Here is a 15,602-nt window from a genome sequence, read left to right as displayed (position 1 = left end):
AGCGTCGAGACCCGGCCCGGCCCTGACAGCGAGGGACGATGGCAGCGGTGGGCGGGCGGCTCCTGGTGGCGGGCGCGGGACGGGCGCGGGGCGGAGGGCTGCGCCAGGCTCCGGCCGCATCTCTGGTGCCGTCCCGGAGCGCCACGGTCACCCGCAGCGGAGCCATTTTGCCTAAGCCGGTTAAGGTGAGCGAGCGGGCGAGAGCGGCGGGGGCGTCGTAGGTCCAGCGGTGGCCAATCAGGGCGGGAGTTACCGTTGTGGGCGGGGGCAGAGGGATTGAGTGGCGGGCGTTAGGCCAATGAGCGGTGCGGCTGCGGGCGGGGTGGGGCCGGGAACGGCATCCCGGACCCTCCGCGCCGGCCGGTTTCGGGGCGATGAAGTGGTGGTACTCATTGCTGCTGGGCCCTTCGCCGTGGGGTGAAACGCCGCTGCCCCCTGCTGGGCCTTCCTTCCCGCGGCTTAGCCTGGCCCGAAGCTCCCATAGAGGTGCAAAAGTTAATCCACGGTGACGCTGGCTGAAAAAAATGCATCATTTCTCGGTTGGATCCTTGTAGACGCCCTTTGGCCTCCTGAGAGTGTTCAGCGTTGTGATCCCGTTCCTGTATGTCGGGACGCAGATCAGTAAGAACTTCGCAGCCCTGCTGGAAGAACACGACATCTTCGTCCCAGAGGATGACGACGACGATGACTAAAGGGTACGGGAATGGCACGACCATCTCCGGGGGTGCCACTACTGGTGCTTCTGTTTGCCATGGTGCTGGGACACAGCCCTGTAGGGAGTGCAGGCAGCAGCTGTGGTTGAAGCTGAGGACATGTACAGCTGCCTCTGGCTGTGAGCTTTTTGGTTCCTCTGTATGCAAGTAGGCCGGATGTATGTATGTACTTTCCTTCATCTGATGTGATTCCATCTGGTTTGTCCTTTTGTGTAAGATTTTACTTTGGGTGTTATTTCATTATATCCAGCAGTGTTGTTTTATAGTCATGTGTGCAGTGTGCAGCTAAAAACAAGTTTGCTTGTTTGCTTGTTGCTCGTTAGAAACTTGTTTGTTGCAAATTGCCACCTTGCCTAGTCTGTGGGAAGGAATATGGCTGCAGATTGCTATGGCATATATCTGAAGAGTAATACTTTTTACTCTGTTTGCAGAACTGTAATTGGAAGAACAGAAGGGAGGAAACCATTGACAGACAGACATAGTGCCAGCATCTGCACTATGTTCTGTCCTTCTTCAATGGGACGGGGGGGCATTACATCCCCTTTGCCAGTGAATGTCCTGCACTTGTATGTATAAGAAAAATCTATAGATCAGGGTTGAAATAAGTGCTTCATAAGCTCTGCATCCTTGCACATACGCACTCCAACCTCATAAAGAACTGCGTGGGATTCCTTATATTAGCAATATATTAAAGAACAAGACATTTGAGGGTTTTTTTTGTGTGTGTTTTTTTAGACTATTGGCTATGACCTAGAACTTCTATCTTACCCTTTCTACCTCCACAAGTCTGTTCCAGTGAGTAGTCTCTCTTCATATTTATTTTCTCTTTGGAGCCCTTTCTGTAATTCAGCACTAGTTTACGGTTTATAACAGAAATCCTAAGGAAAGCAGGAGCCCCAAAGCACAGCCCTGTTAAAAGATCAGAGTGCATACTGACAAAAGCACTGCTGTTGAAACAACATGCAACAAAGCACTATGCAGGTATGTCTGATAAACTGCATTACTGAATTCAGTACAGCATTGTCAGTGCAGTTACAGTTCTGAATAGCTTTGGTAACATAAAAGGTGAAGAACATGAGAGGCAAACTAAGCTAATGTGTTTTATAGCATTAAATGTATGTAAGGTGAAACTGAGGCTCCAAGTACCTTGTAAGGCCAAGATAATTCACTACTTCTCTCTCCCTAATACGTTTTCTTAACTGTCTGTAAAGTTCAACCCCCCCTTATTTTCTTAAGCATTTACTACTGCTATTAAATCATCACACAAGACTTAAAGGCTTCTCTGTTGCTAGTACCTTTAGTCACATCAGACAAGTTGCACACCAGCTGTTTTTTCAAATACCTTGAAAGTTCAAAGACAAGTGATTTCATTTTTAAACTCAGCACTTGTAATTTGGCAGTTTTTTTATTTGCTGTTTAACTCTCTAGCTTAGCGACAGAAAGAGAGGGGCCTGTTACCTCAGTAACCCCAACAGCTGTGGCTGAAGGCAGCTGGCAGGATCTTGAGTCACTCAATATCAGAGCTGTGCTCTCTTTCTCCAGACTCAGTTCATGTGATCTTGGGAGTCAGTCGTGCCTGTTTTCTATATTGCCAAACTCCTCATTGCTGCATTTTCCTGCTGTCGTTCCTGCCCGTTCCTGGCTCTGTCTCTTCAGCCCTGTGTAACTAAATTTTACAGTGGGGAAATGGAAGCTACTGATCTTTTTAGGGTACAGAGGGCTTTTCTGGCCTATTGGATTTCAAGACATTCTCTGCTAGGAAGTAAATGGAGAACAGTGTCAAACACAAGGTCAACGAAAGCACAGCATGAATAAGAGCAGGTCTCAAGCACAATACTTTGGCAGCTGCAATGGCTCTCTGAAGGCCTACTCTTGTCTGCTGTCTTCCAAGGAGCTGCTGCCTCCGCACAGGACTGCAGGCTGAGCTCCACAACTGGGCTGCTGTGGTTATTCAGATACTCCAGGACAAGCTCCACTCACTGAAAATACACACTCCTACAAGCTAGGAGTCAACTTTCCATGGATGTTACAGCAGCTTGCATAAATACCAGATTCAGATTTATTGAACAGTCTCGTAGGCTGGTATACAATCTGTCTGTACAGATTTTTTTGTATCATGTAGAACTTTATTTGTAATACAAGACAAGAAGACACAGAATCTGTTTCATGGATCGTGGCCTTCATAGAATTTGGACAGAAAGTCTTTAGGTCGTGGGGTTTCCGTCTCATGAAAATACCTCATGACATGTGTCCTCTGCTTCCATACATTTATGGTTTCTTGGAGATCCATTTTCCCCTGTGTAGAGACAGAAGAACTTCAGACCGACTCTCAGGTGTAGCTCAATTCTCATTATTCTGCACTACAGAACATAGTGAAGCGCACTGAGTAAAACTGAGTAAATAACGTTCTGCTAATGAGGATGATGCCCTGCTGTTTTTGGTGGTATGGGCAGGACAAGGGCAACAGGCACAAACTGGAGCAATGGAAGTTCCATACGGACATGAGGAAGAACTTCTTTACTGTGAAAATGACAGAGCATTAGAACAAGCTGCCCAGAGAGATTGTGGAGATTCCCCAGAGAGATTCAAGATCTGCCTCTGTGCTTTCCGGTGTGACTACTGTAGGAACCTGCTTTAGCAGGGGCATGGACTTGACGATCTCCAGAGGTCCCTACAGCCCTGAAAATTATGTGCTTTTTGAGTGCCTTTAAGTTTCACCCACTGTATCATCCAGGACTATGCAGACTTTGTTTTGAACCATTTCAAGATAGGGTAGCTGTCTCAAAATGCAGGAAATCCAGCAGATGAGCACAGCAGTTCTTGGCTGAAAGGATTTCCATGCATTACAACAGCAAAGATCCGTTACTGCCACGGAGGCCTCTTTCAGAGCCTTACACTTGGTGCACGACCAACATTTTGAACCCAACAGGCTGCATCCCTCGGACACAGTGAGTGTGTTACTGAGCCAGGGGAAGTGCCAAACAAAACCCAAAGCCCGCCTCCCGCCCCCGGCAGGAATAACTCGGTTCTACCTTAATAACCAGCATGTCGATCACCCGCGGGTCCTTCACATGGGCGTTCTTCATGAACATCTCCCGCACCTTGTTGCGGCCCTGCTTCACCGTGATGTCCAGCTGGTACAGGTGCACTGCGGAAACAGCACAGCGCCTGAGACCGTCCGCATGGCTTCCTCTTTCCACCGACAGCCGCAGCCCCCCGCTCCCGGTGCGCCGCTCAGCCCCCAAGGGCTGCGAGGCGGCCGTTACGACCTTGAGCTCGCGGCCCCTCCTGCGCACGCGCGGCCGGCGCCGGGCCCTCACCCGCGTTGGGCACCTCGCGGTACCAGGCGCGGTACAGCTCCCTCACGCGCCGCTTGGCCTCGCCCAGGTCCCGGCTGAAGATGGGCTTCACGGCCGCAGCCCCTCTGCCCGCCACCGCCATCCTGCCGCGGCCGCCCCGTCCCACACTGCGGCTCGCGGCACGCCCGCCCCCACCGCCCCTGACAAAGCGCTCGCATTTCTATTGGCCCGCCGCGCTGTCTCTCCAGCATGCCCGGCCTGACTGGTGCAGAGGCGACCAATCGGCGCCGGGAGTGCGGGAGGAGGAATAGTGAGTGGGCGGGGCCCAGTTTCGCCGGGCGGCGGCCGTCAGCTCCTCCTAGCGGTTGGGCCCGGCGGGCGTGAGGAGACGGTGGGGACCGGCGGGGCGGGGGCAGGGCGGGGGCAGGGCGGGACGGCTCTCACACACAGGGCTGCGGCCTTCGGAGGAGCTCGGCCGTGTCGCGGCCCGTTCGTCCTGCCCGGGCTTGGGCAGCGCTCAGCGGCACCATCTGATCGGCTTCCGTGCCGGATGCGGCCAGGGGTTGGACTCCGTGCCCCGATGTGTGCGGAAGATGCAACCTCGGCTGTTCGGCGATTGCGTCGTTCGAACGGCCCATTATATACCCGTATGCAGACACGAGGCTGCTGGGGCCCTTCAGTTTAGGTCTCTGAACACTCCTCCAAAGCATGGCTGCGCGCTGGCTGCTTTATGGAAACGGCCACCTTCAGTTCAGTGGTGTTGAAGGGACCTGAAAGGTAGCACTGAAAGGACTGGAAGGAACTGCGGGTGCTGGCGACGAGGAGAGGAATGGCACGTGAGTACGCGAGGTGGGTACAGGGCAGGACGGTCAGACAAGGCAGGACAGCCCTTCCAGATCATTTATTTTGTCAGATTGTCTTGTAGGTGAAAACCATCAGTGTGCAGTTCCGCTGAAGCTGAAATCTTAACAGTAGTGTAGGTAATCACATACGTAATGGGGATTTCGTAGGTCCCAAAATTAGTATGAGAAAGAGAAATGTGAGCATGCGTGCACCGTTTCAGAGGCTTTTATGTTGCAATTATGCATTCGTGCCAAAGTTTCTGCCAGCACGAACAAGATTAACATGTTGCAAAACAACTGGTCAGCAATGTTGCAGGAAGAAAAAGCAAACCGCCTGTGACACCTGCAGCTTGCTCATTCAAGCGATATAACTCTATGAGTTTGAAACCTTCCCTGACTTTGAGTAATGATGAAAAAGCAGTTTTGGCGAGCTAACTGGATAGGAGATAGTATGGAGGCACCAGAAATCATCTTGAAATCCATTTGTGGGAATTTTTGTCTTTTAGAAACTACCTGCTTCTGGAGCTGAAAGATCATATTTAGGTACTCCTTGGTATTTCCTCCTGCTGGAGTCCTAGTTGGCAGGCATTTTGCTTTCTTTAGGGTTGTAAATGAAGGTAATGCAGTATGTATGCAATTTACTGCAGTACACAGTATACATGAAGTAGTGCATGGAGTCTATGTTTACCGCACGATCAGGAGCACTAGTCTGAAGCCATGTGTAGTCCTGCAGGGGAATGTGACTTTGTAAGTGCTGAAGCTCTCATCCTGCCCACCAACAGCACATGCCAAATCACTTGACATTGCGGGCCTTGTTTTTGCAGGAATCAAGCCAGAGTCCTCCTGGGCACCTGGATGGCACGCAGAGGCAGAGCACTAGAGGCAGAGAGTGGCCAGTGGGGAAGGGAGGTGTCCAGCAGCAGTTTACAGTATTTTCCAAACTTTTTTTGCTCTTAGAACCAACACGATATCTCTTACCCTGGGTACTCTTTGTGTTTCAATACGCAGGAATTCAGGACTGAAATTGAAATTAAGCTCAGCTAAGGATACTGGGCCACATCCTTACTTTACACAGCTGGGGACATCTGCACAGACTTGGGATAACTAGATCCTGGCACAGCCCTGCAACATTTCTGACAGTGTTAGTGGTGGTTTCTGAGTGAAGCGGTGCACACTTATCTTGGCACAGCTTGCAATTGGTATGGGTGTGGGCTGTTTAGAAAAGCAAAGTGACTGTCCTCCCGTGGCCTGGGCTGATCTTCAGGAATCACAAAGGTGAACTTCTGCATAAGAGTGGTGAAGAAGATGAAGAGCTCCATCCTGGCCAGTTGTTCCCCCAGACAGGCACGTCGACCTGCAAGAAGGAATTTCCGTGGGAGAGAATATTGAATCACAGTGAAATCACTGTGGGATGAGCACCCTTTGTGTGTAGACAAAGGATGGAGCAAAACACAATTCAGAAGCTTCCTTGCACTGAATGGAGAGAAGGAAGAAAGTGGGACTGGTTGTTGACTATGTGAAAAAGGCTGAGGCACTCACAGCTATTTAGTTAGCTGGTGCATCATGTCTGTCAGGCACAAAGTCACAGAACAGTTGAGGTTGAAAGGGTCCCTGCAGGTCTTACCACCTGCTCAATTGCAAAGATGAGGAAAAGGACAACCCTGGACTTCCACTTCCCGGGAGGCACATCACCACCGTTCCTGCCGTGCACCAGACTTGCAGCTAGACCCTCCCCTTGGATTTACCTGCAGAGAAGGGCAAGAAGGCCTCTGGTCTCACAAATTCCCCATTCTCATTCAGGAAGTGTTCGGGATAAAACTCATTTGGCTTCTTCCAGACTGTCTCATCCTTCAGCACGGAAGTCAAGTTGGTGATGATTGTCGTCCCCTGCACTCGTTCACAAGAGGAAGCAACTTATATGAGAACCGCAGAATTATCTTGGCATGATAGATCAGTGCTGGTCCCTCTTTAGTCTGTCTCTCCCACCTAATGCAGTCATTGTTAGGTGCTTCAAATAAGGCACCAAGCTCTTCTTCTTGATCTTACTGAAAACAGAGGTGCAACATTTGCACACTTCCAGTAACATGTGTTGCCTGCAAACAGCCTCTGCTTCTCAGAACCCAAGGACTCGTTTTATAGCTGAAAAGGAAAAGCTAACAGACCTCAAAGCCCAACCTTTGCATGGGACATGGAAAACCTCAAAGCTCCTGTTTTAAACATCGGGGAGTCATTGTGTGGCTTAAAAAACATCTCAGGCGTGCCTTACAGCCAGTGCTGCAAGGAGAGGGGGCTCCTGAAATGCCTCTGCAGTTGGTTCCCGCATAAGCAGTGTAAACCAGAGCACAAGTGCAACCATCTGTGTGATCTTAGTATTTCAAATTTCCTAAGTCAGTGTTCTCCACGACTGTGCTTTGGGGCAGGAGGGACAAAGCTGCAGAGTTGTTTGGGGTCACTGCAGGCCTGGCCTCTCCCTGGAGCAATGATGCTGCCTTGGCTTTCTGGGCACACACACCTTGGGAATGAAGAAACCTTGAAGCTCGGTGTCCCGGTATGTCATGTGAGGTAGCCCCATAGGAATAATGTCCCCACAGCGTTGTACTTCATGGATGACGGCATTGGTGTAGGGCATGTTTGCTTGGTCTGCCATGGTGGGCGGTCGGTTTCTTCCAGTCACCTTATCAATCTCTTTGTGAACTTTACCTAAAAGCAGCACAGCTTAGGAATTAGAGCTTCCTTAAGTAATCAGAAGGGTCTGGTACAAGATATAGGAAATCTGGCAGCATGAGCTGAGCAGGCACTGGGTGAGAGCAAGACAGTTACAGAAAGGAGCAGAATCTAGTGGGAATACACTTTTTCAGTTGCTCAGAAAGATCTCTACAACTATTAATTGTGCACAGTGCCTTTCATGAAATTCTCATTTGATATTCTTACCATTCCCCTCCTCAATGTGACTGAAAGAGTACTTGTGGAATGCAGCATTTGAGAATTAAAACAGCTTAGTGTCTATTCCAAATACAGGAAGGAGGGTACCATGGTCACTGAAAGACCCCCAGGAGCCTTCAGTGAGAGGGAACCTGAACATGGCCTTCCAACTCCAGTCTTTTCAGCATGTTCCCTACCGGTCTCCCTGAGCTGTGCTACAACAGCTGTGTCTGGGGATGCTGTGTTTGGGGAGGTGTTTCTCCTGGTTTCTCCCAGAAGAGCAATTCCCAAAGCTGTTCCTTATTGCAAAAAGCCCAAAATATGCTGAGATGTGCACTGTCCCTGCAGTGAAATGAGTGTTCAGAGAAACATACTACACCTCTACTTGTCGTCTCACTTACTCTGTATTTCTGGGTACAAAAGCATGAACAGGAACGCCCATCGGAGGGTGGTAGAGGTGGTTTGAGAACCTGCTGCAAGCAAGTCTGATGTCACCATGCTAAGGTTGCGTTTATTGAAACCATTCTCTTCAGCCTCATTACCCTGCAGAGTGAAAACGAGAATGTGACAGGAGCAAAGACACTTTGAGTGAGAAGACTTTCTTTCAGAGAAGTACTGAGAAGCATTTTTGCTGACCAGGATCCATTTTTGCTGACCAGGAATTCACTGGCAGAGTAGAGCACAGCACAAGTGGTGGTCTGTGTATGACTGATGTGCTTAAATCATGCCAATACCACTGTATTCCTGTATCCTGAGAGGTGAAAGCTATACCTTTATAGCGAATGCCTTGTGCTCTCAACTCAGCAGAACACTGACGCTTACTGTGAGCAGCAGAGAAAAGTGACAAGAAGGAATTGGATCAGGCTCAGATCCACCCCCTTATATGCCTGCAAAGCAATGCAGGCTGAAAAGATAGCTGCCAGACACTGAGTGGAGAAAGAGTGTGGTAGTTGGGGACAGAAACAGCAGATTATATGATCTTTGAGGATAATCAACAGCATGGAGAGTTGAACACCTAATTTCTCAAGAATGACGTGGAATGACGAGGTAGGAGATTTGTAGCAGTCTTTATAGAACTGTATAAGTGAAGCCAACTTCTATCGACAAGTGTAAAGAACAAGAGGAATTGCCTCAGGTCTGTGAGGTTCTGTTGATCTCTCTGTACCTTTGCCATTTCCTTTAAAAATGCATCAGTGAAGTCTCGGGTGTAAGCAGGGTTCCAGGTCTCCCTGTGCTTCTCTATGAGCATTTCTGTGAAGTCTATGTATTCCTTTTGGCTTCGAAAGATCTTCTGTGGCAGTCCAGGGATGCGCAACAATATGGGCACCACATGAAGAAGCTGGCAGGCCAGGACCATACAGAAAGAGACAAGGTTTTATGCGATCTAAAAATGAATATAATGGAAACACAGTACTCTTAAGTGACTGAGGTCAGTGTCTTACAGAACATAATATGCTTCCGTGTTACCTCTGCCAGGAGTCCTACTTCTTCATTGAGGGAATTTTCAAACAAAGTTAACAGCTTCTTGAATGTCTCGTCACCGTACTCAAAACGCTCTCCATAGGTGATGGTGCAGATCACGTTGCTGACTGCATTATTTACAAGAAGATGCAGATCAAAAGGACGACCTGAAAATGGAAATGGATATCAATCAAAGGGGCTAAGCAACATCATGCTGTGGTACTGCAGCAGTACTCCAACAACAAGAATACACACCTACCTCTTTGCTGCTTTCATGAGAAAATGCCCCAAAAGTGCTCAAAGTACAAATATATCATAGTAGGAATGTAAGATCTTCTACTATGGTTCAGCTGGTCATTGTTTATAGAAGACAGGTCCTCAAGAAGAGCCAAATTACAGGATTGTTCTGTCACATGACAGATAGCACCTCATGAGTCTAATTATAGTTGATGCTGTGTGAAAGCTGTCGGATTCATTTTGCAATATGTGATAATACTGGTATCATGAAATCACAGGCTGCTTCTCCTGGCAGCCTGTTTCAATGCTTCCCTACTCTCTGAGTAAAGAATTTCTTCCTCTCCTCTCTTTCAGTTTCAAACCGCTCCCCCTAGTCGTATCACTATCAAATCATGTTAAATCTCCTCCCTGATTGTAAGTTCCCCTCAAATACTGGAATGCTGCACTGAGGTTTCCCTGCAGCCTTCTCCTCTGTGGGCTGAACAAACCGTGCTCCCTCAGCCTGTCTTTGTAAGAAAGGAGCTCCAGCCCTCTGAGCGTCCCCATGGTTTCCTCTGGTCCCACTCCAACATCTCCATGTCTTTCTTGTGCTGGGTGCCCCAGCCCTGGATGCAGTACTCCAGATGGGGCCACACAAGGACAGAGTACAGGAAGACAACCACCTCCACCAATGCATCCGCCATGTTCCACCCCGTTACACCTAACTTTTCATGGGTAATAGTTACCCAACTCTGAAATTATTGTATTTTACCTCTGCTTATTTTTATTTATTTCCTGTTCGAAATTGATTAGCCTTACAGTAGCTCCAATGCATAAGGTAGAAGTGGCTTTGCAGCACAGCAGGTTCAGTAACCATTATTCTGATGGACTTGAAACATGGCATGCAAACAGGAGAAGCTGTATCACTAATTGCCTTTTTCTGTTTGGTTGTTTGGGTATTTTTATCGGAACATTTTCTCCATCCTGCTGCATGTGACAAACCTCCTTCAGAATTAACTGCAGAGCACAGAAATCCTGCTTCCTCAGTCACTCGCTCCTCCAAGGACTTCTTTCCCATCCCAAAGTTCCTCAGGGTAGTGAGCGTGAATTTCCTTAGCTCCTTCCAGACATGTCCATACCGTGCCAAAACAACCCCTGGAAGTAAAAATGATCAAGAAACATCAGGAGCTCTGAGCTGTACAATGTGCAGGTTTTGCTAGAAATGAACAAATGTGAGTTTGGAGGTTAACATCGGGGGAAGAAAGAGGAAGAAAAAAAAAAAGGTAAGACTGTGTATGGTTTGTTCATACAGCAGTTCTAAGAACTTAGTACTGCACCTTCTAATGCAGACACATGTCTAGCAAAGGTGGTAATAGGGTAATTCAATAGGAGAGCATCGGAAGGAAACATTCCTCCAGATTATTCAGTACTGTGTCCTCAGCTTGCGTGAACTGGGTGGCATTTTGTGCAGAGGATCTGATGCGGAGGGATGCTTTCTTCTGTCCTCTTGGGAGAAAGTTGCCATCTTTTTGTCATGACAAGAACACATGCTCATAGGGTGGCAATGGGCACTGGGCAGAGGGAACTGACCGCTCTCACCCTGGCAAGCAACTTGTACCACTGATCGTATTCTCACACTGCTGAAGAGGCCTGGAGCTGTACTACAGCTCTAACTAGAGCTGGTAGATCACCTGATTCTGTGACCACAGAAGAGTGGCAGACGTACAAGGATGTGAAGGTGGTTTTACACTGGGAAAATATTCTGTCATTATCTAGCCAGTCCTCCCTGTGCTGGTGCCTGCAGGAAGTATCTGTTAGCAAAGGACTTGCCTTCAGATTTATGTCCATAACCCAGATGTTCATATACTGGGAAGTATGGCCGATCAGCAAAGTCCTCCGATTTGTTGACCAGGGCTTCCTTCACAGTTTTGTACCCATTCAGCACTACTATGTTGGTCCAGCAGTTCTGGAGACTGAAGATGTTCCCAAACTTCTTGTGAAGCTGTGAAGATAAAAAAATCATGGCCCTGAAAATGATCAGACATACAATAGTGTGGGAAAGTAATGTGAAAACATATCTCTGTGTCTTTCCTTAAGGCCTGACCGTTCAGTGGTTTGTACTGTTTTATTAGGAGACCTTCCAGCTGACCTCTGACTGTTGATTGTCTCTGCAGTGCAGCAGCTCAGAACAGTGTCATCCACTATCTGCAGCAGGGTGCGATGCACTGCAATTAGCAAGATGCAGCTATTCTGGAGGAACCTGTCCAGAGCACTGCGTGGATATTTTGGTGACATCACGAGGTCAGGAACCTGTTTAGAGATTTTCAAAGACTGAGCACTCAAGAACCCATTATTTCCTGACACTTGTAATTTCATTTAAAAACCTAAGCAATTTTAGGTAGCTTTAATTTTTGCTAGACAGAAATACTGATGATATGTAATGTAATTCCTTTTTCCACCCAAAGCCCTATTCCCAGAAGCATGTTTGGAAATGGTAGCTCCACACTGGAGTTCCAGGTCAGCTTCCTCCCCAGAGGGAATGTACTCTTCTAGAAACACAGGTAACTGGCACACATCCATCATCTCTGCTGATCTGAAAAGGACATGTTGCTGACAAAATGGAGATTGCATAGATAGAGTTTATCAGCTGTGTATTCTTTGTCTTTGTTGTGTTTTGTCTCTAATTTCCTTCCTTCCTTTGTCCATTTTCTTCTTTCCCTCCCTCCCTCTCTCTCTCTTTCTGTCTTTTTCTTCCACTGTCTTTACTTTTTCTTGTCTTGCCTGGTCTTCCTTTTCTCCTTACAATTTCTCCCCTCCCCTCTGCTACCCTCCACTCCCCTCCCTTGTCCTTTTCCTCTTCCCTACTGTTTTTCCCCCTCTCCCTATTATCCAGTTTCCTCCTCTCTCTCCCCCATCTTCCTCCTATGTCTACCCCTTCCCCCCTGCCCCTTTTCCCTTCTCTTCATCCCTCTTCTTTTTTTTTTTTCTTTTCTTTTTTTAATTATTATTGCAGCGGGATTTGAAAGGGGATTAGTACTTTAATGGCTCTTGAAATATGTCATTAAAAGCAATTAGTGGTCAGGTAACTAGTAGTCAGTGAAGTGAGAATGACCCTGATTTGATACGATTCGAAAATGGTAATCTTTTGGACAGACAGCTGAACAGTTTTGTCTTAGAGAAGGAGCCTTTAGATTTTGCACGCTGAAGTAAAAGCCCGTGGCATTTCTGCTGTAAGCCGTGCTGTGCTTTCCCTTTGACAAGAGATAACGCCTGACTTTGAATAGCAATGCTACAGTCATTTTTGGCGCTACTGATTTTGGCCACACTTCCCCAACCCGCAGGGTGCTGTGCGTGTTTGCTGGGTCCGCTACTCACCTTCTGGAAGGAGAGAATGGGGTTGTTGTAGTTCACGTGTGGCATGGTCCCAACAAACGGCAGCGACACTGGGCCTGGGGGGTAACGGCTCCACTTCTTTCTGCGCTTCATGAAATCAAGGAGCACAGTAAAGACGGTCAGAAAAACTCCCAGTACAGAGATGTTGCTCCAAGATGACAGCCACAGGAGCAGTGTCATTCTGTAGTCTGTCTACTCAGTCTTCCTGTTTTGACCCAGCACTGTTTCTGTCCTTCTCTTCTGCCTCCTGCCCCCCTCTCCCTGTTGTTGCTGACTTTTAAACATGGAATTTGGCCTGGACCCAGAGCTCCTCCTCTGATCAGCTCAGTGTTGGGGGAGTGGCGACGAGGGCTGTTCCTTTCCTCCTCCAACTCTTTGCCAAATCTGGAGCTCAGAGGCCTCCTTGTCCCTGCCACCACGGAGCACAGGCAGTTGTGCTGGCCATGGGATAAGGCTGGGTGATGTACAGGTATTTGCCTGTCCTGTTCCACAGCCAAGGTAGGATTGAAGTGCACGAGGCAATCCTGTCCTGCTGCATACACGGGTTTTGCAAGAGTTTAATTCTGTTGTCTTATTGTTCGTACAAACAAGTCAGGGGAGATGCACAGCCTAAGCACAGGCTGTTCAGATTTCTGCTTGCAGGGCTGAGAATTTATTCCAGTGGAAGTTTTGAAAGCTTTGGTTAGGTGACGCCTTTCCTTACAGAAAGCGCTTACTTCACAGAAGTAATCTTAATACGGTGGCCTGAGACTTCAAAAATCACTTATATTTCTGGGAATAACAATCTTTATTCAATCGCTTAGTGAGGTCTCAGTGTATTCATCAGAGATTTTTGATGTAATTTTGCTCTTCCTTCACTTTATCCTCAACAATAATTGTTCAAAGTGTGTGTACTGTCAAAAAGTGATGACATGAATACAGTGTGATTGTGAAGTGAGGGATATTTTCTCTGCTAAGATAGGGATTATGAAAGTCTGGTAAGAAGACATGATCAGATTTAGAGTTGAATGTCTGATTACAACTCACATTTGAAAGGGTGCATGTCATAAAGTCATAGAATCCTTAGAGTTGGAATGTATTTATATCAACTGAAAATGATCTTGCAAGTGTAAATTGACTTTTTTTTTTTTTTTCCAATCTTGCAGCTCCAAGCTGTGGGTTACGGTTGACATGCCCAAAGAACAGGATGCCATCCAGAGAGACCTAGACAGCCTGGAGTAGTGGCATCAGGAGACACTCGTGAGGGTCAACAAAGCTAAGTGCAAGATCTTGCACCTGGGTCAAGGTGCATGCAATTATTTGGCATCACTTGAGTCAGCACTGCACAGCACAGCCCTCCCTGTGCCCTGCTTTCACAGAATCACAGAATGGCTCAGATTGGAAGGGACCTCAAGGATACTGAATCTCCAACCCCCCTGCCACATGCAGGGCCACCAACCTCCCCATTTCATACTAGACCAGGCTGCCCAGGGCCCCATCCAGCCTGGCCTTGAACACCTCCAGGGATGGAGCATCCGCAGCCTCTCTGGGCAGCCTGTTCCAGCACCTCACAAGTCTCATAGTAAAGAACTTTCCCTGACACCCAACCTAAATTTTCCCTCCTTCAACTTAAGACCATTTCCCCTTGTCCTGCTGTTATATACCCTTTCAAAGAGTTTACTCCCCTTCTGTTTGTAGGCTCCCTTTATATGCTGGAAGGCTTCAATGAGGTCACCCCACAGCCTTCTTTTCTACAGGCTGAACAAGCCCAGCTCCCTCAGCCTGTCTTCTTGATCATCTTTGTGGCCCTCCTCTGGACCCTCTCCAACAGCTCTGTGTTCTTTTTGTAAGATCTAGACACAGTACTCCAGCTGGGGCCTCACAAGAGCAGAGTAGAGAGGCACAGTCACCTTCCTGTCCCTGCTGGCCACCCCTCTTCAGATGGAGCCCAGGATACCATTTGCTTTCTGAGCTGCAAGAGCACACTACGGGCTCATGTTAAGTTTTTCATCCATCAGGACCCTCAGGTCCTTCTCTGCAGGACTGCTCTCAAGGACTGCTCCTTCCAGTCTGTATAAATGCCTGGGATTCCTCCAGCCCAAGTGCAAAGTGTTGCACTTTGTTGTGTTGAATTTCGTTAAGTTCACTCGGGTCCACCTTTCAAGTCTGTTGAGGTCCCTCTGAATGGCATCCCTTCCTTCCATCATGTCAGCTGTACCACTCAGCTCGGTCTCAGCTTGGTGTCTTTCAGTTGGCACAGCATTTGTAGCACACCGATCGTTTTGGTGTTGCTGAGCTATGGGCGTGTGCCCAGGGCCACGGTACAAAGAAGAGCCACCACATTTAAGTGTCAGGGAAGGAGAGGGCTACACTTGGGATGATGCTGGGCTGCATGTAGCTCACTGGCTGTGGGTTGAACAAGTGTGACTTCGGCAAAGCCTTTGATACCATTTCCTGCAGTACCCTTGTAGCTAAACCAGTGTGATAAAGACTGACAAGGTGGATGATAAGGTGGGTGGAAGAGCATTTAGTCTGTGGATTTCAAAGAGCTGGAATCAGCAGCACAGAGTTCAGCTGCTGGCTGATCACTAATGACGTCCCTCAGATATCCACACATGTTTAACATATTTATTAATTATCTGGATGATGGGACAAAGGTTTGTTTGCAGAGAAGTTTGAGCGTTTGTTGACTTCTAAGTACCCACCATATTTTGAACAGCTCTACAGCGAGGTCTTAGGAGAAAGAGCTTTGACTCAGTAGATTCAAAACCTAGTTT

At 48.0% G+C, this 15,602-nt stretch overlaps 3 protein-coding genes and 1 long non-coding RNA gene across 9 annotated transcripts in view; 2 read left to right on the top strand and 2 right to left on the bottom strand.

Annotated features, from left to right (window-relative positions):
* Positions 1-38: 38 nt before the first annotated feature.
* Positions 39-1,419, top strand: SMDT1 (single-pass membrane protein with aspartate rich tail 1). Its single transcript, XM_042889872.1, has 3 exons — positions 39-185; positions 555-695; positions 1,145-1,419. The coding sequence occupies exons 1-2, from the start codon at positions 39-41 to the stop codon at positions 690-692; spliced, it is 285 nt and encodes a 94-aa protein (XP_042745806.1). The 3' UTR covers positions 693-695; positions 1,145-1,419.
* Positions 1,420-2,749: 1,330 nt separating this feature from the next.
* Positions 2,750-4,185, bottom strand: NDUFA6 (NADH:ubiquinone oxidoreductase subunit A6). The gene is made up of 3 exons (XM_042889871.1): positions 4,034-4,185; positions 3,746-3,861; positions 2,750-3,009 (listed from the first exon to the last, which is right to left on the bottom strand). Exons 1-3 carry the CDS (start codon positions 4,152-4,154, stop codon positions 2,878-2,880), a joined length of 369 nt encoding a protein of 122 aa, XP_042745805.1. The 5' UTR covers positions 4,155-4,185; the 3' UTR covers positions 2,750-2,877.
* Positions 4,186-4,446: 261 nt separating this feature from the next.
* LOC122190510 overlaps positions 4,447-15,602 on the top strand; it is a 28,973-nt gene continuing 17,817 nt past the window's right edge. For 4 of the 6 annotated variants that reach the window (XR_006182156.1, XR_006182157.1, XR_006182155.1 and 1 more), the window contains exons 1-3: positions 4,447-4,861; positions 5,863-10,736; positions 11,628-12,014. This is a non-coding gene — a long non-coding RNA (uncharacterized LOC122190510). Of the gene's footprint in view, positions 4,862-5,862; positions 10,737-11,627; positions 12,015-13,991; positions 14,181-15,602 lie in introns of those variants that run through there. The other 2 variants (XR_006182158.1, XR_006182154.1) reach the window with 2 other exon arrangements.
* Positions 5,065-13,134, bottom strand: LOC122190509 (cytochrome P450 2D17). Its single transcript, XM_042890549.1, has 9 exons — positions 12,829-13,134; positions 11,284-11,455; positions 10,456-10,608; positions 9,244-9,404; positions 8,942-9,115; positions 8,178-8,319; positions 7,367-7,554; positions 6,600-6,741; positions 5,065-6,208 (listed from the first exon to the last, which is right to left on the bottom strand). Exons 1-9 carry the CDS (start codon positions 13,024-13,026, stop codon positions 6,030-6,032), a joined length of 1,509 nt encoding a protein of 502 aa, XP_042746483.1. The 5' UTR covers positions 13,027-13,134; the 3' UTR covers positions 5,065-6,029.

The sequence above is a fragment of the Lagopus leucura genome, unplaced genomic scaffold (assembly GCF_019238085.1).
Source record: "Lagopus leucura isolate 7727_CA_CO unplaced genomic scaffold, USGS_WTPT01 Super-Scaffold_100159, whole genome shotgun sequence".
Lineage (NCBI taxonomy): Eukaryota > Metazoa > Chordata > Aves > Galliformes > Phasianidae > Lagopus > Lagopus leucura.
This window is presented reverse-complemented; position numbering and strand designations above follow the sequence as displayed.

Excerpts from the sequence above, each read along its gene's own strand:
- SMDT1 (XM_042889872.1), top strand. The coding sequence starts at position 39 with ATGGCAGCGGTGGGCGGGCGGCTCCTGGTGGCGGGCGCGGGACGGGCG. Across the intron at positions 186-554 it reads TTTTGCCTAAGCCGGTTAAG|ACGCCCTTTGGCCTCCTGAG; the intron begins GTGAGCGAGCGG and ends GGATCCTTGTAG.
- NDUFA6 (XM_042889871.1), bottom strand. The coding sequence starts at position 4,154 with ATGGCGGTGGCGGGCAGAGGGGCTGCGGCCGTGAAGCCCATCTTCAGC. Across the intron at positions 3,862-4,033 it reads CCGCGAGGTGCCCAACGCGG|TGCACCTGTACCAGCTGGAC; the intron begins GTGAGGGCCCGG and ends CTGTTTCCGCAG. Across the intron at positions 3,010-3,745 it reads TCGACATGCTGGTTATTAAG|GGGAAAATGGATCTCCAAGA; the intron begins GTAGAACCGAGT and ends GTCTCTACACAG.
- LOC122190509 (XM_042890549.1), bottom strand. The coding sequence starts at position 13,026 with ATGACACTGCTCCTGTGGCTGTCATCTTGGAGCAACATCTCTGTACTG. Across the intron at positions 9,116-9,243 it reads AAGTAGGACTCCTGGCAGAG|CTTCTTCATGTGGTGCCCAT; the intron begins GTAACACGGAAG and ends CTGGCCTGCCAG. Across the intron at positions 7,555-8,177 it reads TTTGTACCCAGAAATACAGA|GTAAAGTTCACAAAGAGATT; the intron begins GTAAGTGAGACG and ends TGCTGCTTTTAG.